Source organism: Bombina bombina, chromosome 2 (assembly GCF_027579735.1).
Source record: "Bombina bombina isolate aBomBom1 chromosome 2, aBomBom1.pri, whole genome shotgun sequence".
NCBI classification, from domain to species: Eukaryota; Metazoa; Chordata; class Amphibia; order Anura; family Bombinatoridae; genus Bombina; species Bombina bombina.
Genome location: NC_069500.1, coordinates 526,161,987 through 526,183,837, shown reverse-complemented (window position 1 = coordinate 526,183,837; position 21,851 = coordinate 526,161,987). Strand labels below are relative to the sequence as shown.

At 40.1% G+C, this 21,851-nt stretch overlaps 1 protein-coding gene across 3 annotated transcripts in view; it reads right to left on the bottom strand.

The window, feature by feature from the left end:
• The window catches only part of AP1G2 (adaptor related protein complex 1 subunit gamma 2), a 123,690-nt gene that overhangs the window by 30,332 nt on the left and 71,507 nt on the right, over positions 1–21,851 (bottom strand). For all 3 annotated transcript variants that reach the window (XM_053702318.1, XM_053702319.1, XM_053702320.1), the window contains exons 15-17: positions 11,608–11,730; positions 10,923–11,012; positions 10,710–10,837 (exon numbers count right to left, since the gene is read on the bottom strand). In XM_053702318.1, coding sequence (XP_053558293.1) covers positions 10,710–10,837; positions 10,923–11,012; positions 11,608–11,730 — 341 coding nt within the window. The remainder of the gene's footprint in view (positions 1–10,709; positions 10,838–10,922; positions 11,013–11,607; positions 11,731–21,851) is intronic.

Genomic DNA, 21,851 nt, shown 5'->3' with positions numbered 1-21,851 from the left:
TTTATTTAAATTATAAATAATTTTTTTTTAGTTTTTATAAAATGTCTGAAAACCCAGAAAGTTCTCCTCCTTTAACAGCACAGACTGTTCAAATTATGATTGATTCTTCAATGAACAATCTTTTCAATAAAATGTCTTCATTAATGGGCATTAAAGAAACTAAAAAATCTTTAAAGAGAAAAAATCCCTCAATTTCTGTAATTGCCAGCAAAAAGCTTATTACAAAATCTCGTCAGCTTTTGTCTGACACCGCAATTCCTCGCAGCACGGGAACAAAAACTGCTGCTAAAAGAACCCTGAATCCCAAGGGTGTCCAAATGGGAGATACTAACACAAGTACAATATTTAAAGAAAATGTAAATAATGTTGAAAAATCATCCTCTGATGATAACAACTCTGAGGATGGTAGTTATACAGATTTAAACTCAGATTCTATAGATGTGGAATCTGAAAACTCAGATTATACCCCTGCTATTAAAAGGCATAAGAAAATGCATAAAAAAATTAAAAGAATATATTGAGGAGGAGACAGAATTCACTGATTGTCTGGGTATACCAAGATTTAATCCTGATGAACTTCACCATCCCCGCTCTGCGGAATGGTGCCCCAATATAGAGGTGGCAAAATTTATCGATTTCCAGCTCAGGAAACCTTTAAAGAAGCAGACTCGCAATAAGATGAGGGCAGAATGCCCTCGCCCCTTACTCCCTAAAAATGCATCAATTACCCCTGAGGTTGACCCTAAAATCCTTAAGTTCATTGGTGCCCCAGGTTACAAGGTTAAAAAAGGAATTGATAGATCCTGGAGGATTTGTCAGGACAAATTGTTAGACTCCATAGGTCCCCTGACCAAGTTATTCGAATTATCAGAACAGGGTGTTGCAGAGGATGCCCCACTGGACCCATATGTTGTCAGAGAATGGGTCCAACGGCTCCTATGTTTTATAGGTAATACAAATGCTGCCATGACCCTAGAGAGACGACGAAATATATTGCGAAAAATCGATCCAAAAATATCAGATTTCGCTTCCAATGAAATATCCCCGGACGACAATGGGTTGTTATTTGGTGACTCTTATTTGAAAGAGCTCAATCAATATGTGAACACCTTTTCAAATCTCAATAAGGTTAAAACTTCTGTTAAAAAGATTTTTTACCCTAATCAGAGTTTCTCTGACAGGGCCGGGAGAGGCAGAGGCCGCTTTCCCGGGCCTTAAACCATTCCTATCCAGGTCTCATTATAACCAGTCCCATCAACCCTATTATTCTACCCAACATCAGTATCAATTCAACAGAAGTTTCCAAGAGCCTTCAACCTCAACAACTTTCTTCCCAGCAAGGAGCCGCCCTTGGAACCAAAGAGGCTTCAGGGGTAGATCAAGATCAAGACAAGCTCCAGGTAAGATTATTAGTTCCCTCTCAGATTCCTTCTTCCCAAAACAGAATTGGTGGCAGAATTGCTTTGTTTGCCCTAAACTGGGCTTCAATCACTTCCGACCCTTGGGTTCTTCAAGCGGTGTCAGGAATTTTCATAGAATTTATTTCCCTTCCCATTCAAATAAAATTTCCACAACCAATTCATTTTTCCCAAAAAGACAAAATTCTGGTTCAAAAAGAAATTTTTTCCCTTTTTTCCAAAAAAGCTATTCTTCCGGTCCATCATCCTCAAAATTGTTATTTAAGCAATCTTTTTCTTGTCAAAAAGAAAAACAACCAATTCAGACCTGTTATAAATCTAAAATCTTTAAATGCTTACGCTGTTTACCATCATTTCAAGATGGAAGGCATTCATTTATTAATAGAATGTCTAAGGGAAAACGATTGGCTAGTTCGTTTAGATCTCACAGACGCCTATTTAACCGTACCAATCGCTCAAGAGCACTGGAAATTTTTAACCTTCCGTTGGGAAGATCAGTTTTGGAATTTCACCTGTCTTCCTTTCGGCCTATCCTCTGCTCCTTGGATTTTCACAAAATTACTCAAACCTGTAATAGCTTGTTTGAGACTTCGAGGTGTCCGTCTAATTATTTATTTGGACGACATTCTTATTATGGACCAGAATTTTCTCTCACTCCAAAATCATCTGCTTTCCACAATCTCCCTTTTGGAATCTCTAGGTTTCATAGTAAACAAACAGAAATCAGTTCTGGTTCCTACCAAATCTTTAATCTTTTTAGGTTTCAAGATAGATACAATCCTTTCCACTTTGAGTCTCCCATTAGACAAAGTGAAGAATATAAAGAAAGAGATTTCCAAAACTTTATCCAAAGACTCAGTCCCCATCAGAACTATAGCCAGGATAGTAGGGTTACTTTCATCCTCTATTCAGGCTATTTTTCCTGCCCCTCTTCATTATCGCGAACTTCAAAGATTGAAAATCCTTCATTTGAGAAAAGGTTTTTCCTACTCTCATTTGATTCCCATATCTCCAGAAGCGAAAGAAGAACTTTCTTGGTGGCTTTCGCATTTAGAGGCCTGGAACGGAAGAGCCATTTTTGGCAAAACACCGGATTTCATCATCGAATCCGATGCCAGCCTTTCAGGCTGGGGAGCTCGTTGCGGTCCTTCCATCACAGGTGGCAAATGGACTCTGGAAGAAAAACGCTTTCACATAAATTGTTTAGAATTATTGGCTGGCTCGTTTGCAGTCAAGAGTTTTGCAAAGTTTTCTTCTCCAGTTTCTATTTTACTGCGCATGGACAATATATCTGCGGTGCAGTATCTCAATCGTTTGGGAGGCACCAAGTCCAGGGACCTGTCCAATATCACCAAAGATTTTATTCATCTTTGTTTGGACAGGAACATTTCAGTCAGAGCAGAATATATTCCAGGACAAGCGAATTCAATGGCGGACTGGGGATCTCGTCATTTGACGGATTTCAGCGATTGGAAATTGGACAGGAGTCTTTTTCTCTCTCTCCAATCTCTCAGGGGTCCCTTTTGTTTGGATCTTTTTGCATCCAGGACCAATTTTCAGATTCTTCCTTATTTCAGCTGGCGCCCGGACCCGGAAGCAGCTGCCATGGATGCTTTTCTCCATCCATGGCCGCGTCAAGGGGTCTACGCGTTTCCTCCATTCTCGATGATCCCGAGGACAATCTCAATTGTCCGCAGGGATCTCCTTCGTCTAATGATTGTGACCCCCCTTTGGCCGACACAGTCATGGTATCCATCCCTTCTGGAAATGTCCATCGATCTCCCGATTCTTCTTCCTTGTCTTCCCCATCTTCTTACGGATCCAGAGGGCAATTATCACGATCTAGTCCTTCAAGGTTCTCTTCTCCTGGTAGCATGGATGATCTCAGGGGACCCTGGGCTCTCCGAGGCCTTTCGGCTGGAGCAAGATCCCTCTTTCAGGAATCTTGGGCCCCGGGCACTCGTAGATGCTACTTTGCCGCTTGGTCTAAATGATCTAGCTGGTGCTTGCAAAGGAATCTGGATCCCATTTCTTCAGATTTAACTGACATTATTAATTATTTATCACACCTTTTTGATTTAGGTTTAGCATATAGAACTATCAATGTCCATCGCTCAGCTATTTCTGCTAGACATAATTTGATTAACAATGTTTCTGTAGGTAAACATCCTTTAGTTTGTAGGATCCTCAAAGCCATGAGACTAAAACGACCTCCAGTTCCTAAACATGAATTTTTCTGGGATGTGGATTTAATTTTTTCCCTTTTTAAGTCTTGGCCACATAATGCTTCATTATCTTTTAAACAACTCACAGCTAAACTCGCCACTCTTCTTTGCCTAATTTCTTTCAGAAGAGTTTCTGACGTTAAAGCCCTAGATTGGAATTCTAAACGCTTCTCTCCGGAGGGTGTTACCTTTTTCATTTCACGAAGAACTAAAACCCTTTCCACATCTATCTTTTACCCTTACCTTCCTTCTGAACCTACCCTTTGTGTGGTTGAATGTTTGAAATCTTATGAATCCAGAACTTTACCTTTTAGAAAACCTTCTAATAACCAACTTTTAATTTCCTTTATTCCCCCTCATGCTGCCGTATCCTCTACTTCTATAGCGAGATGGGTTAAATGGGTCATGAAAGAAGCTGGGATCGATATTTCTTTCTCAGCCCATTCAGTTAGAGGTTCTGCTGCTTCTAAAGCCTTTTTGAAGTCTGCTCCGCTTCAGCGGATTTTGGATGCGGCAGATTGGTCTTCAGACTCTACTTTTAAACAATTTTATTTCAGACCCATTCAACATGCCTCACTTAACTTATTTTCTTAAATGGTTTATGCTATGATTAATGTGCTTTAAACTTGCAAAAATAGGAGTCTCTGGTCTTGTAATAAAATTCCGATTATCCTAATATTTTGAAGGTATAATCTAGATTTTATTAAAGACACAGAGACGAGTATTTTCCCACCTCAATTATGTTTGATACCCTCCCTTTAAGAATTTTTATATTGTTATTACTTATTTTTTCTTATTTCGACAGTTTCCATCTGAAAGAAATCCTTTCCTTAAATCGGGATTTTTACCTTCTGTTTAAGAGGATTTTCACCTTGCAAGTACCCTTAGATCCAAGTCATCTTCTGCAATTAAGTTCTTATCTCACAAGTTTCTCTTCAATCAAACTTTCAACTGTTATGCATATGTTTTGGTCTGTTTGGGACTTTTTGGACTGTTGCTAGTTCTAAAATTTTTTCCATTGGTGAGCATCAGTCAAGAAAGAGGAAGTCTGGCTGCTTATTGGACAGTTTATGGTCACTATTCCTTCTCTGATTTGTCACTTTTTTCTTGGAGTTATAAGTTAGCTCTATCTCTAGCTACTTATTGTGGTTATCTGTTTTCTATGCTGTTTTAATATGTTTGTTTATGTCATTCTGTTACTTTTAAAAGCTGCATTGAGTAGTAAAGAAAGAGAATGCAAAAATACTCGTCTCTGTGTCTTTAATAAAATCTAGATTATACCTTCAAAATATTAGGATAATCGGAATTTGTGAACCGGTTTGCACAGACACATGGCCCGTTTAGAGATAAAAAACAACCCATAATCCATCCATGGCTAACTACTCGCACCATTCACTATAAAAGGAGCCCGGTACCCCGTATCACAAGCTAACCCTAATCATACTGTAACATCCCGGCACAAGCCATACTCAAATCACAACTAACAACCCTCACAGGCATGCTGATACCACAAGATAGTACCGTCTCAGACAAATCCTGAGAGTGCCCTCCCTTTCTGAGTTCTTATATATATATATATATATATATATATATATACACACACACACACACATACACATATACACTGAACCTTGCACTGTGCTGTTGAACCAGCTGGTGCCTTTCACATAAATAGTAATTATATGAGGTCCCTGAGATTAGAACTGCATCATTTCAACCCCTGCTCTTGGCAATTAATATTGGATTCTACTATGGTTGTAAACTTTGCTGTCTGGTAGTATTAACAAAAATAATGTATATAGACACTTGTTATTGCAAGGGAGTAAAATTCCAGTTTCAATATAATCTAATCACATCACTCATGTACTTGCTGTTAAGATGTTCAAGTCAACTATAGTTAATGTCCCCAGTCAACACCTAATACTGATAATTGTCAGCCGTGAGTAATTTCGGTTATATTTTTGTGCTACTACATTTTCCAGCACTTTTAATAGAAGGAAGATCAGCAGCTTTGTAAGACGAGTCTAATGAGATTGATGGGGACGAAATGTACAGTGAGCGGCAAGCTCAGTCCCAGAAGTCCGTTCACCATGCAGGTAATAATATACGTGAAACCGAACGGCACTCGAGATAAAACCATATATTGCTGCGCTGTGACTCCACATCTGCATGGCAGGAGTTATATTCTGCCCCCCACCGACATCGCCGCCACCTACATAATGTTATTAACCCTAATCTGCCGCCCCCGATATCGCCGCCACCTAAATAAAGCTATTAACCCCTAATCTGCCACTCCCAAAATCGCCGCCACTATACTAAAGTTATTAACCCCTATTCCCCTGCACCCCAACATCACCCACACTATAATAAAATCTATTAACCCCTATTCCGCCGCTCCCGACATCGCCGCAACTAAATAAAGTTATTAACCCCTAAACCTCTGGCCTCCCACATCACTACCACTAAATAAACCTATTAACCCCTAAACCGTCAGCCCCCCACATCGCAACAACCTAAATGAAACTATATTAACCCCTAAACCTAACCCTAACGTAACCCTATGCCTAATCCTAAACCTAACCATAACCCTAATGTAACCCTAACACACCCTAAACTTTAACATAATTAAAATATAGCTAAATTAAACTTACAAATATTAACTAAATAATTCCTATTTAAAACTAAATACTTACCTGTGAAATAAAACCTAAGCTAGCTAAAATATAACTAATAGTTATATTTTAGCTAGCTTAGGTTTTATTTTTATTTCACAGGTAAGTTTGTATTTATTTTAACTAGGTAGACTAGTTAGTAAATAGTTAGTAGCTATTTACTAACTACCTAGTTAAAATAAATACAAAACTTACCTGTGAAATAAAACCTAAGCTACCTTACACTAGAACCTAACATTACTAAAAATAAAAAAACTTACCATTACAAAAAATAAGCAATGAAATTATATAAAACAATAAAAATTATTCCTATTCTAATACCCTTTAAAAAAAAAAAAACACCCCAAAATAAAAAAGTCTAATCTAGAATAAACTACCAATAGCCCTTAAAAGGGCCTTTTGTAGGGCATTGCCCTAAGTTAAACAGCTCTTTTACCTGAAAAAAAAGACCCACTAACATTACCAACCCCCACCTCCCCCAAACCCACAAAATAAAAAAAACTATCTAAAAAAAACCTAAGCTACCTATTGCCCTAAAAGGGGCATTTGTATGGGCATTGCCCTTAAAAGAGCATTTAGCTCTTTTGCATTGCCCTGAAAAGGGCATGCAGCTCTTTTTACGAAAAGCCCAAACCCTAAACTAAAAAAAAAAACCACCCCAAAAAAAACAATCACTAACCCCACAAAGATCCACTTGAACGATCTTCATCCAGGCGGCGAAGTCCTCATCCAGGCGACCTCTTCTATCTTCATCCCGGCGGCGCAGAGTGGGTCCATCCTGAATACATCCGGCGTGGAGCATCCTCTTCATACGGTTCAAATCAGCCAATAGGATGAGAGCTACTGAAATTCTATTGGCTGATTTGAACAGCCAATAGAATTTCAGAAGCTCTCATCCTATTGGCTGATTTGAACAGCCAATAGTCATCCTATTGGCTGATTTGAACAGCCAATAGGTTTTCAGTAGCTCTCATCCTATTGGCTGATTTGAATTTCCAAAATCAAATCAGCCAATAGGAATGCAAGGGACGGCATTTTGAATCGCTTCCCTTGCATTGAAGATTCAGTGTACGGTGGCGTCTGAATGAAGAGGATGCTCCACGCCGGATGTCTTCAGGATGGACCTGCTCCGCGCCGCCAGGATGAAGATAGAAGAGGCCGTCTGGATAAAGACTTCTCGCCGCCTGGATGAAGATAGACGAGGCCGCCTGGATGAGGACTTCACCGCCTGCATGAAGAGTGCTCAAGCGGGACTTTAAAAACTGTAAGTGGATCTTCGGGGGTTAGTGATAGGTTTTTTAAGGTTTTTTTTTTGGATTTTTTTTTTTTTAGTTTAGGGTTTGGGCTTTTCATAAAAGAGCTGCATGCCCATTTCAGGGCAATGCAAAAGAGCTAAATACCCTTTTAAGGGCAATGCCCATACAAATGCCCTTTTCAGGGCAATGGGTAGCTTAGGTTTTTGTTAGAGTTAGTTTTTTTATTTTGGTAAATGCATCATTATCATTTAAATGGTTTTGTTATAACAATGTTATCCTCTTATAGATGCATCCTTTCTTTTTGTGTTCATTTCCTTTTTGTGTTAAATACCAACCCCTGGAAGCAGACGAAAACAACTTATAAGGACCAAGAGAGACCCATAGCATTAAATCTGGGGTAAGAAAAATTAGGAATATAACATTTATTGTTCAAGCCAGATCAGATATGATGTAAATGTATGCAAAATTCTTTCCCCTCTGTTCTGTAACTGCTTTTAGTCCTCAATAAAAAATTAAAATAACAAAATAAAAAAAATAAAAATTTGAGCACAATTTGATAATGGAAATAAATTGGAATTTTTTTTAAAAATTGTAAGCTCTATATGAATCAATTAATTTTGACTTTAGTGTCTCTATTTTAAAGGGGCAGTAGAGTCAAAATAAACTTAAAGGGACACTGAACCCAAATTTACTTTCGTGATTCAGATAGAGCATGAAATTTTAAGTAACTTTCTAATTTACTCCTATTATCAAATTTTCTTCATTCCTTTGGTATCTTTATTTGAAATGCAAGAATGTAAGTTTAGATGCCGACCCAATTTTGGTGAACAACCTGGGTTGTCCTTGCTGATTGGTGGATACATTCATCCACCAATAAAAAAGTACTGTCCAGAGTTCTGAACCAAAAAAAAAAGCTTAGATGCCTTCTTTTTCAAATAAAGATAGCAAAAGAACGAAGAAAAATTGATAATAGGAGAAAATTAGAATGTTGCTTAAAATTTCATGCTCTATTTGAATCACAAAAGAAAAAAATTGGGTTCAGTGTCCCTTTAATTGGACTGGACAGAGCATGACATTCTAAACAACTTTCTACTTATTTCAAAATTTGATTTGTTCTCTTGGTATCCTTTGTAGAAAAATAATATGGTGGTGGCTGGTGAATTTATAGATTGTGGGGCAGCTTGGCCACTCCTTAATCTCCTCCCCTTTACAGAAAAGAAAATGCCTTCTCAACACATGTATATGTGTGACATACACACACATATATAAATAAATTATAGATAGATAGATAGATAGATAGATAGATAGATAGATAGATAGATAGATAGATAGATAGATAGATAGATAGGCTTTGAAGAGATTGTACTCTCACAATCTTGGAGACACAGGACCAGGGTGCAGTAATAAACAATATCACAATAACTTTGTTTTAATGTAGACACATTACTCATGTCAGGAAAGGGTTAAATTAAACCATAGCTACACATATTGCAAACTTACATTCAGCAATAACATTTACAAAACACACACTTCTACTCAGACATACTTGCACATTGCGGTGTTCTGGGAAAAAGGCAAACTTGTAAAAACAGCGAACCACGTCACTTCCTGTGACGTGGCATCAGTTGTTTCACAAATTTTGGCCATAATGCGCATGCATGGACAGGTGCTCCCTTTTAAAATTTTATTCTCAGAAAACATTTTTGTGTAATTGGGTATAACGGTATTCAAAGGGTCCAGGAATTTCACGGCTCTCAAAATTGTAGCAGTGACGTATGCGGCCAGGTAGGTAATGACGCTAGAACGCATGCGCATTACGGCCAAAGTTTGTGAAACAGCTGATGCTACATCACAGGAAGTGACGTGGTTCACTGTTTTCACAAGTTCGCTGTTTTCCCAGAACACCGGCTTCAGCCTGTCCGTGCTTCTCTGTTTTTCCTCACTGCTGCTGTCCCGCCCACTCAGTCTCTCAGCCTTACAGTTTGATAGTTTCTGGAGCAGCAGGTCTAAGCATTCAGATGCCCCAAACCCTAATGTTTTAGTCTCAGATTAATGCAATTGGAAATAAGGAATGCACACTGTATACTATAGGATTTAAATCAAGGGCAGTTTTCATTACTGCTCTGGATACAGACCATTTGATATAGGCTGCAGGTTTACATTAGAATGTAAATAGACTAGCAAAATTTTCAAATGTGGACTGCAGAATGTAGGTATTGCAAGCAGTTTTGACATTATTTAAAGGATATATACCATACATTTTCAGTATATGTAAAACATGATTTATGAGGGGCACAGCATTGCATCTTTTTTTGTGGGGCACTGCACAAGCTGCCCCTATGGACCAGCCACCACTAGAATAAACTGAGGTAGGCTGATAGGAATTTAGGAGTGTAGACGTGTCTATGACCCTTTATGGCATTAGTGTTTGCAACTATGTATAACTATATATAACATTGCTATATACATTGTTGCAAACACTGCTGCCAGGTAGCTAAAGACATGTGCATGCTCTGAACTCACCTAGGCAGTGCCGGGTTGGCCCACTGAAATACCGGGGCACATTCTTTGGGCAGGGTGGTCACTGAGCGAGCCTTGTGCGCATGCGTAGTGCATTTAGTCAAGGCAGCTCTGTTCTTGTTGAGGGAATGGGGCCTTTGGGGCAGATAAGTGGCCCCTTAGAACAGAGGACAAAATTGGCAGCCAAGGTAAGGGGTGGAGGCTGGGCAAAAATTTCCAGGGCCGGTCTGATTTCCCAGTCTGGCCCTGCACCTAAGATTACTCTTTAAGAAAGGATACTAAGAGAACTAAGCAAAATTGATAAGAGAAGTACATTGGAAAGTAATTTCAAATGTTTTGGTCTATCCATTCAATTTAAATTTAATAGTGGCTTTACTGTCCCTTTAAAAATGTATGTTAATTATAAAATAAAATGTTCTGGTAAATGAAAAAACAACATTCAAATATTTTACATAAATCAGGTCCCTTACCTAACTAATACAGACACACGTCTACTGCCACAAAAAGGAAGCCAAACACACAAGTGCAATTTGATGGTTTGAAAAGACAAATTGTAACGAACTAGAATATGTTCCCTTTTATTTCTAGCTTGCTTCACAGCACCACTGTAATACTCACTTTATGGTTTGCTTGAAACGCGTGCTCAGTTTCATGATCGCAGTCAGTGTGTAAGCCCGTGTACTGGGTAAGGAGATGTGAGAATGTAGCACCCCCTCCAGTATATCCAGAACCTCATCTTCTGTCACCTGGATAGATCAGGACATAAATCTTTGTCATTGTCACCTGTTGCAGTTTCATTGTCATTATTATATGTGTGAGGACAGATCATACCTGTGCAGGCTCCTCCTCCTCACATGAGCCAGAAAGTAGAAGATCCCCATATTCCCCAATGCACCATGAAGCTACTTGTACCAGAGGTTGCTGCATAGAGAAGACACGATTGGCTACAACACTGGTCATAAGCTCACCACGTTCCTTCCTCCCTTATATGCTCTCTCCATCCTCTGCTGCCACTTCCTCATTAGTCTTCTCTGTTATTATTCACTTCTTATGGGTTTTTTGCTCACTGGAATTTGTTCCCTATGAAACCCCAAATGATTCAGATAGAACATGCAGTTTTAAATAACTTTAACTTTCTAATTACAGTCTAATATCTAATTTGCTTTGTTCTATTGGTACCCTTTGTTGAAAAGCATACCTAGGTAGGCTAAGGAGCAGCAATGCACTACTGGGAGCTAGCTACTGATTGGTGGTTGAACATATATTGCTATAGTTTTTGGCTCACCAGATGTGTTCATCTAGCTCTCAGTAGTGCATTACTGCTCATTCAACAAAGGATACCAAGTGAATGAAGTAAATTTGAAGTGTTTTTTTTTAATATTGTATGTTCTATCTGAATCATGAAAGAAAGATTTTGCGTTTCATGTTCCTTTTACTAAATATTAGTGTCACTTCTCTATGTATGTTTTCTTTCTATCATTCCAAAATCTCTCTCATTCTTCCTTCTTGACCTCACCTGAGATATGTCTTCCCGCACTGCTTTGTACAGTCTCTGCACAATGTAACCATGTAACTCAGAGGCTCCGCTTATCAGGTTAATAAGGTGTGACACAGCATCATCGCGAACACTCTCTCCAGCCTGTAAGAAAGGAGTCTCAGGAAATAATCTACACATCATGTAAATAGCACACATATTTAAATACATTTTCAAACACTGGAAACAATTTTGCATACTTGTTCTTACTAAGTATATATTTCTGATTCAAGGTGGATGGTTAAATGGATACTAAATCCAAATTTTTTATTGAATGATTCTTTATTTAAAAAGCAGGAATGTAAAGCTTAGGAGCCGGCCTATTTTTGGTTCAGAACCTGGGTTATGCTTGCTTATTGGTGGCACGACTTCATTCCTTACTGTTGGGAAATACAACACCTGGCCACCAGGAGGAGGCAGACACCAAAGCCAAAGGCTTAAATATCCCTCCCACTTCCCCTATTCCCCTGTCATTCTGCCGAGGGAACAAAGAAAAATAGGAGAAACATCAGGGTATAAAAGGTGCCAGAAGAAATAACATAAAAAGGGAGCCGCCCATCAAAAAAAAAAATTATGGGCGGGGTAGTGGACTCTCCCTGCCAGGAAGGAAAGGAATCTATCTGGTAAGCATAAATTATGTTTTCCTTCCATAAGGAAGGGAGAGCTCACAACTTAATTCCTTACTGTTGGTAAAACTATACCCAAGCTCCAGAGGACACTGAATGAATAACGGGAGGGAACAGAAAAAAGAGGCGGATCCTATTCTGAGGACACCACAGCCTGCAAAACTTTTCTCCCGAAAGCTGCTTCAGCCAAAGCAAACACATCAAACTTGTAAAATTTAGAATAAGTGTGTAAGGAGGACCAGGTAGCCGCCTTACAAATCTGATCCATTGAGGCTTTGTTCTTAAAAGCCCAAGAGGAAGCCACTGCTCTACTGGAATGAGCCGTTATCCTCTCAGGAGGCTGTCGTCCCACTGTCTCATAAGCTAAGCGGAGGACACTCCTCAACCAGAAAGATAGAGAAGTCGTAGTAGCCTTCTGCCCCTTATGCTTCCCCATATAGATGACAAACAAAGAGGAAGATTGTCTGAATTCCTTAGTAGCCTGAAGATAGAACTTCAAGGCATGAACCACATCTAGATTATGAAGCAAACGCTCCTTCGCTGAAGAAGGATTTGGACACAAGGAAGGAACAACAATTTCTTGATTAATGTTACAATTCAACACCACCTTAGGGAGGAACCCTAGTTAAGTGCGTAAAACCGACTTATCAGCATCAAAAAACCCAGATAAGGGGGATCCCATTGCAAAGCAGAAATCTCAGAAACTCTACGTGCAGAGGCAATAGCCAACAAAAAAAGAACCTTCCAAGAAAACAATTTAATGTCAACAATATGCATAGGCTCAAACATAGCCTGCTGCAAAACACTAAGAACAAGATTGAGGCTCCAATGCGGAGCCCCAGATCTAAACACGGGTCTGCTCCTAGCCAGAGCCTTAACCAAATCCGGAAGCTCAGCCAATCTTTTGTGCAGTAACACCGATAGGGTTGATATCTGTCCCTTCAGGGAACTAGCAGATAGGCCCTTCTCCAGTCCATCCTGGAGGAAAGCTAAAATTCTGGCAACCTTAACCTTATGCTAGGAAAGCCACGCTCTTCACACCAGTACAAAAAAGTCCTCCACACTTTATGGTAGATACGAAGAGTAACTGGCTTACAAGCTTGAACCAGAGTGTCAATAACCCTCTTAGAGAACCCTCTTTTGGCTAAGACTAAGCGTTCAATCTCCACGCAGTTAGCTTTAGAGAATCTTGATTTTGATGAACTAAGGGACCCTATATCAGCAGATCTCTGCGACAAGGTAACCTCCACTGAGGAGATGAGGACATCCCCACCAGATCCGCAAACCACGTCCTTCGCAGCCATGATGGAGCAATCAGAATCGCAGATGCTCGCTCATGCTTGATGCGAGCCACCACACGAGGGAGAATCGGTAATTGAGGAAAAAGATATATGAGACTGAACCTCCATGGTACTGACAGGGCATCTATCAATTCTGCCTGAGGATCTTTCGACCTCGACACGTACCTGGGTATCTTGGTATTGAGGTGGGATGCCATGAGATCTATCTCCGGCATCCCCCATTCACTGCATATCTCTGCAAACACCTTGGGGTGAAGAGACCATTCCCCTGGGTGAAAGGATTGTCTACTGAGGAAGTCCGCTTCCCAGTTGTCCACACCCGGAATGTGGATCACTGATAGCATACATTTGTGAGTCTCCACCCACTCTAGCATCGGAGATACTTCTCATCGCCAAGGATTCTCGTTCCCCCTTGATGGTTGATATAGGAAACCGAGCTTATATTGTCTGATTGGAATTGATAAACTGGGACAAACCCAGAAGCGGCCAAGCCTTCAACGCATTGAAGATTGCCTGGAGTTCCAAAATATTGATCGGAAGGGAGGACTCCTCCTGAGTCCACAGACCTTGTGCCTTTTTGGCACCCCAAACGGCTCCACAGTCTCTTGACAGGCTGTCCAGCACAATTTGCTGAGACATCTGAATGGACGCTGTTCCAATGTCTCAGCATGCATAGTTGTAAGGGTCTGAGATGGAATCTGGCAAAAGGAATGATGTTCATGCAGGACACCATGAGTCTGATTACCTCCATACACTGCGCCACTGAGGGTCTTGAGGAGGCCTGGAGGGCAAGACATGCAGAAGTTAGAAGTCTCTGATCTGTGAGGAATATTCTCATGGATATGGAGTCTATTATAGTTCCCAGGAAATACACCCTTGTACTTGGAGTAAGAGAACTCTTTTCCAAGTTTATCTTCCATCCATGTGATCGAAGAAGACTGAGAAGGGACTCCAAATGTTCTTCCGCTAGATGAAAAGATGGTGCCTGTACCAAGATATCGTCCAGGTAAGGCGCTACTGCAATACCTTGTATTCTGGCAACGGCTTGAAGAGCCCCCAGAACCTTTGTAAATATCCTTGGAGCAGTAGCTAGGCCAAACGGAAGAGCTATGAACTGGAAGTGCTGATCCAGAAAAGCAAACCTCAGGAACTGAAAATGTTCCATGTGAATGTATGCATCCTTCAGGTCTATTGTGGTCATAAACTGTCCTTCCTGAACCAGAGGCAGGATTGACCGTATTGTTTCCATCTTGAAAGAGGGAACACTCAGAAACTTGTATAGACACTCAGAAACTCCAAACCTCTTTCTGCTGTAGGTACCGGGACAATTACTTCTAGAGAGGAGAGATCCCGTACGCAACCTAAGAAGGCAGCCCTCTTTTCTGGTCTTGTCAAAAGACTGTAGAGTAGGAATCTGCCACTGGGCGGATGAGACTTGAATCCTATCCTGTATTCTTGAGATACAACCTCTAGGACCCAAGAATCCTGTACATCCTGGAACCAAGCTTCTGAAAAAAGAGACAGTCTGCCTCCTACTCGATCGGATCGGGGGCTGCCCCTTCATGTCGATTTGTTCTAGGCGGACTTCTTAGTCTCTTATTCCAGGAGTGAGCCAGCTTCCAAATATTCTTGGGCTGCTCGGACTTGGATGAGGACTGCTGTTGTTACGACTTGTCAGCACGAAAGGAACGGAAATTAGACAGTTGCCATCCCTTAGGCCTATTCTCCTTATCCTGCGGTAGGAAGGCACCTTTCCCTCCGGTAAGCATAGAGATAATAGAGTCCAGCCCTGGACCGAATAAAATCTTCCCCTTGAAGGGAAGAGAAAGGAGTCTGAGTTTAGAAGTCATATCCGCAGACCAAGACTTCAACCAGAGAGCCCGGCGGGCTAGAACCGCAAAGCCAGCAGGCTTTGCATTTATGCGAATAATCTGCATTATTGCATCACAGAGAAGGAGTTAGCAATTCTCAGTGCCTTAATTCTCTGCTGAATATCCTTGAGGGGAGTCTCCACCTCAATAAGCTCCGACAGAGTGTCGCACCAGTAGGTAGCTGCTCCAGCAACCGCGGCTACAGCTGCCGCTGGCTGAAATAAAAACCCTGTATGTTGAAACATCTTCCTCAGAAAAGTTTCCATTTTTTTATCAATAGGCTCTCTAAAAGAAGAACTATCCTCCAGAGGGATAGTAGTATGCTTAGCCAGCATGGAGATAGCGCCATCCACCTTCGGGATGGAGCCCCACAAATCTAATTGAGAGTCAGGGACCGGGAATAATTTTTTAAAAGTAGACGAGGGGGAAAAAGAGGTTCCTACTCTTTCCCATTCGTTACTAATAATGTTCGCCATCTTAACTGGCACAGGAAAAGTCAGAGGGACCTTCCTATCTTCGCAAACCCTGTCTAATTTAGGGATCTTGGGCTCCTAAGGGAGTGTAGCCTCTGGAACCTCTAGAGTAGACAGAGCCTCCTTTAATAAAAAATGCAGATGCTCAACCTCCGCTGAAGGAGGTTTAGTAACTGAAGTCTCTGACTCAGAAAGTTTACCCTCTGAAGCTACAGAGGTTAACTCATCCTTGGATAGCTGGGATATAGTAGCTAAATCCGACAAATATTTAGATGACTCTAGGTCAGGAGAAGTATGTTTAACCTTTCTCTTGCGTTTGTTAGAGCAAGGTAAGGAACTCAGGGCAGCAGACACTGCCGATTGTAACTGCAAGGTAAAGTCAGCTGGAAAAAAGTCCCCTACAGATGGAGGATTAGTTGAGCCGCGGGGAACTGCATGTGGAGCGGGTGATGTAGAAAGGGTAGTAATTTCTCTGGACCCAGATTCCTGAGAAGTAAACGTCTCAGAAGGGCTAATGGCGCTAAGAGTAGAGTATTAGCAGGCTTGCCTCCCTTCTTAGACTTTAGAAAAGTGTTTAGGCAAATGGAACAAAATTGAGCAGGCGGGCAAACCACAGCCTCCTCACAATATAAACAGGAATTATTAATCAGTACAGAAGGAGCGGAACCTTCTAATGTAGTATCAGAGTCCTCCATAGCTTTGTATATACCAACAGAAGGACAATAAAAAAGAAACGCTTTTATTTAAAAAAACGGCACCTTATACTCCCAATGGCTGGGGCACTCACCACCTCCTAGACCCAGACAGCTAACAGTGAAAAAGCTCTCCTCAGGAGTGATGTCTGCAGCAGGATCTTAGGAAATGAAAGAGACTGCACCCGGACACGTGGTACGTAAGACAGACATTCCCTGCTATGAAAAAGGGCGCCAAGCTATTATGGTGAAACCTGTTTGTTCCAAGCCAAAAAAAACAAAACAACAACACACAGTCTATGAGCCTAAAAAACTCTCACATCAAGCAGATTTAAATCTCCAAACTGTTCAAATAATCTCCCTGAAGGAGATATTAACCCTTGATCCTAATGAGGTATAAAGGAGCCACACTGTGACCCTTTATAGCATTTTAAATTGTATATATAAAAAACAGTCTTACCTTCCATGATCCATGCTGTGGAACAGGCACAGCCTCTCAAGTGTGACAGTCTTGCAGCAGCGCTTCTGACATGGACTTGAGTGTGTAGCAGCAAGCAGTGAAACTTGTCAACACTGCTCAGGAGTTGTTAGAGACAGTCTGGATGGGTTCGCAGAAAACTTTCTCTGCATCTCCAGACTCTAACTTTCCTCAATACTCTCACTGAGAGGTTGACATGATTACTTAAAACTCCAGTCTTTTCTTAAAAGGAACATACCCATTACAAGACTATCCAAAATCGTCTGACACTTCTCTGCCACCTCCTATAGTGACGAAAAGCAAAGAATGATAGGGGAAGTGGAAGGGATATTTAAGCCTTTGGCTGGGGTGTCTTTGCCTCCTCCTGGTGGCCAAGTGTTATATTTCCCAACAGTAAGGAATGAAGTCGTGGACTGTCCCTGCCTTATGGAAGGAAATTTAAAAAATAATTTTATTCCAACTTTACTTTATTCTCTATCAACTAGATTATGAGTTATGCGCGCTATAGGGAAATTACGAACGCAACAAAAGTTGTGTTATTTAACCCTCTATAGTGCAGCCATTACAAGTTTTCAAACAGCCGGCTCGTGCATGCGATATGGTGCTTATAAGCTCCATGCCGCACACAATTCAAGCGCTGTTTTGACGTGCTCGTGCACGCTTTCCCCATAGACATCAATGGGGAGAGCGGGTCAGAAAAAAGTCTAACACCTGCGATCGTGGAATGAAAAGCTCCGTAGCGCAGCCCCATTGATGTCTATGGGGGGAAAAAATACAGTTTAAACCTGACACTCTAACATAAACACCACGTCTAAACACCCCTAATCTGCTGCCCTCAACATTGCCAACACCTACCTACAGTTATTAACCCCTAATCTGCCGCTCCCGATATCGCCGCCACTATATTAAAGTTATTAACACCTATTTTGCCGCACCCCAACATCACCGCCAATTTATTAAAGTTATTAACCCCTATTCCGCCGCTCCCCGACATCGCTGCCACTAGATAAAGGTATTAACCCCTAAACCTCTGGCCTCCCACATCACTACCACTAAGTAAACCTATTAACCCCTAAACTGCCAACTCCACATCGCAACAACCTAAATTAAACTATATTAACCCCTAAACCTAACCCTAACGTAACCCTAAACCTAACCCTTACACCCCCTAACTTTAAGTTACAATTATTAACTAAATAATACCTTTAAAACTAAATACGTACTTACCTGTGAAATAAAACCTAAGCTAGCTATAATATAACTAATAGTTACATTGTAGCTATCTTAGGTTTTATTTTTATTTCACAGGTAAGTTTGTATTTATTTTAACTAGGTAGACTAGTTAGTAAATAGTTATTAACTATTTACTAACTACCTTGTTAAAATAAATACAAACTTACCTGTGAAATAAAACCTAAGCTGCCTTACACTAAAACCTAACCATTACAAAAAGTAAAAAACACTAAAATTACAAAAATTAAAAATACCTACCATTACAAAAAATAACAAACGAAATTTATACAAAACAATAAAAATTATTCCTATTTTAATACCCTTTTTTAAAAAACAAACAAAAAAAAAACAACAAAAAAAACCTTATCTATAATAAACTACCAAGGGCCCTTAAAAGGGCCTTTTGTAGGGCATTGCCCTAAAGTTAACAGCTCTTTTGCTACAAAACAAAACAAACACCCCCTAACAGTATACAAACCCCCACCCCAAAAACCAACAAAATAAAAATAAAGTAAAACCTAATCTACCCATTACCCTGAAAAGGCCATTTGTATGGGCATTGCCCTTAAAACGGCATTTAGCTCTTTTGCTGCCCAAGCCCTAATCTAAAAATAAAAACCCACCCCAAAAAGAAAAAAATACATTATACAAAATAACAAACAAATTATCAAAAATAATAAAAATTATTCCTATTCTAATACCCATTTTAAAAAATAATACCGCAAATAAAAAACCTAATCTAGAATAAACTACCAATAGCCCTTAAAAGGGCCTTTTGCAGGGCACTGCCCTAAGTTAAACAGCTCTTTTACCTGAAAAAATTACAAACCCCCACCCCCAAAACCCACAAAATAAAAAAAAAAACTATTTAGAAAACCTTATTTACCCATTGGCCCAAAAAGGGTATTTGCAGGGGCATTTAGCTCTTTTGCTGCCCAAACCCTAATCTTAAAAAAAAAAAAACACACCCAAAAAACCCTTAAAAAAAACCAACACTAACCCCCGACGATCCACTTACAGTTTTTGAAGTTCCGCTTGAACGATCTTCATCCAGGCGGCGAGAAGTCTTCATCCAGGCGGCCTCTTCTATCTTCATCCAGGCGGCCTCTTCTATCTTCATCCAGGCGGCCTCTACTATCTTCATCCAGGCGGCGCAGAGCAGGTCCATCCTGAAGACATCCGGCATGGAGCATCCTCTTCATACGGTCGCCGCCGTACACTGAATCTTCAATGCAAGGTACGCGATTCAAGATGGCGCCCCTTGCATTCCTATTGGCTGAAAAAACTGAACCAGCCAATAGGAATTAGAGCTGCTAAATGGGGGCAATGGGTAGATTAGTTTTTTTTAGAATTAGGTTTTTTATTTTGGGGGGTTAGTTGGGTGGTGGGTTGGTTTTACTGTTGGACGGTCTTTGTATTTTTTTTTCAGGGAAAAGAGCTGATATCTTTGGGGCAATGCCCCCCAAAAGGCCCTTTTAAGGGTTATTGGTAGTTTATTGCAGGATAGGTTTTTTTTTTTTTAATTTGGGTGTTTTTTTTATTTTGATAGAGCTATTAGATTAGGTGTAATTCTTTTTTGTTTTGGATAATTTTGTTTGTTATTTTTTGTAATTTAGTCTTTTTTATTTTTTGTAATTAGATACAGGTAGTTTTGCATTATGAGCTGTGCGGTGCTACCGTGCAGTTTATTCTCACCGCTCACTTACCTGCAGCACTGGTATTACAGGTTTTTACAAACCCGGCGTTAAAAGGCAAGAAGTGAGCGTAGAGCAAAATTGTGCTCCATACCTCACTCCAATACCAGCGCTGCTTAAGTCAACGGTGAGCTGGTCGTACGTGCTCGTGCACGATTTCCCCATAGACATCAATGGGGAGAGCCGGCTGAGAAAAAGTCTAACACCTGTAAAAAAGCAGCGTACAAAATTCAGTAGCGCAGCCCCATTGATTCCTAAGGGGAAACACATTTTATGTTTACACCGAACACCCTAACATGAACCCTGAGTCTAAACACCCCTAATCTTACACTTATTAACCCCTAATCTGCCACCGCTGACACCTAAATTATATTTATTAACCCCTAATCTGCCGCCCCCGACATCGCCGACACCTACATTATACTTATTAACTGCTAATCTGCTGCCCCCAACATCGCCGACACCTACATTATATTTATTAACCCCTAATCTCCCGCCCCAATGTCGCCGCAACCTACCTACACTTATTAACCCCTAATCTGCTGCCCCCGTCGCTGCCACTATATTAAATGTATTAACCCCTAAATCTAAGTCTAACCCTAACACCCCCTAACTTAAATATAATTTAAATAAATCTAAATAAAATTACTATCATTAACTAAATAATTCCTATTTAAAACTAAATACTTACCTATAAAATAAAGCCTAAGCTAGCTACAATATAACTAATAGTTACATTGTAGCTAGCTTAGGGTTTATTTTTATTTTACAGGCAAGTTTGTATTTATTTATTTATTTATTTTTTAAAAAAACATTTTTTATTGAGGTTGTGCGAGAACAATGCAACTTAAATATAACATCACATCAGTAAAACAAATATAGATGGTACATTTCAATTTAACAACTTCTGGAAGATAAAATTCTCAATATAACAAATCTTATAGGTGAAACTGGAACCTCTTTTTCTGAATTAGCAGTGTGAGTGATAATTTTTAGACCTATAGACTTAGAATGGCTTAGCAATTGATATGTTAAATAAAAGCAAAAATGAGAATACAGATCTGCTATGTAAATAATAAGGTAGGATGTATGGGTATAGGTGGATTGCGGCATAGGCAAGAAAAGCCGCATGGGCAGCCCTCCTAAAAGAGGAGATTCATTATGGAGATGGGGGGGTGGAGGTGGGAACTTTTATACGATGGATAAGATATATACCTAAGGAGGCTTTTAAAATATAGGAGTATCATAGGCAGATGAAGTAAACCTCAAACAGCAGCTGCGAATATAATATACTTAGTGTTTAGTCATTGAATGCGCTATACAAGCGCCTTAAGTAGCCCATTTAGATTAAAATATGGGAAACATCATAGGTGTACGAACTATGGGTGTAGGCAGAGGTGGAGTGTGAGAACCAAGATGAGATCCTTATAATATAAAACGTCTCTAATTATGGAAGACTGCTCCTAAGTCACCAGCTGAACCCCATAGCTTGAGGGAATGCGGGAACAAACAACACCCTTCTGTATAAATTAGATACTAGCAACGGAGGAATAGTATTAGTATAAGAAGTGGAGTAAGACAATTGAGTTTGAGATAATAGCTACAATGCTATATACAGTAAATGTTAGGGCGCCGCCTTGGCCGCTGGCTACGCCTATGCTATAGGGAAACAGGACTCAGTATTCAAAGTATATAAAAGCTGAACAATAGCAGCTATATAAGATAGATAGGCCAGTGTGTCATATTCTTAATTAGCTTAATCTAATTCTCACATAAGAGTAACACTGTTCTAAAACACTTCTCTTAAACTAAGCTAAACTAAACTATCCCTATAATCTCATAAACTATAGTAGCTCAC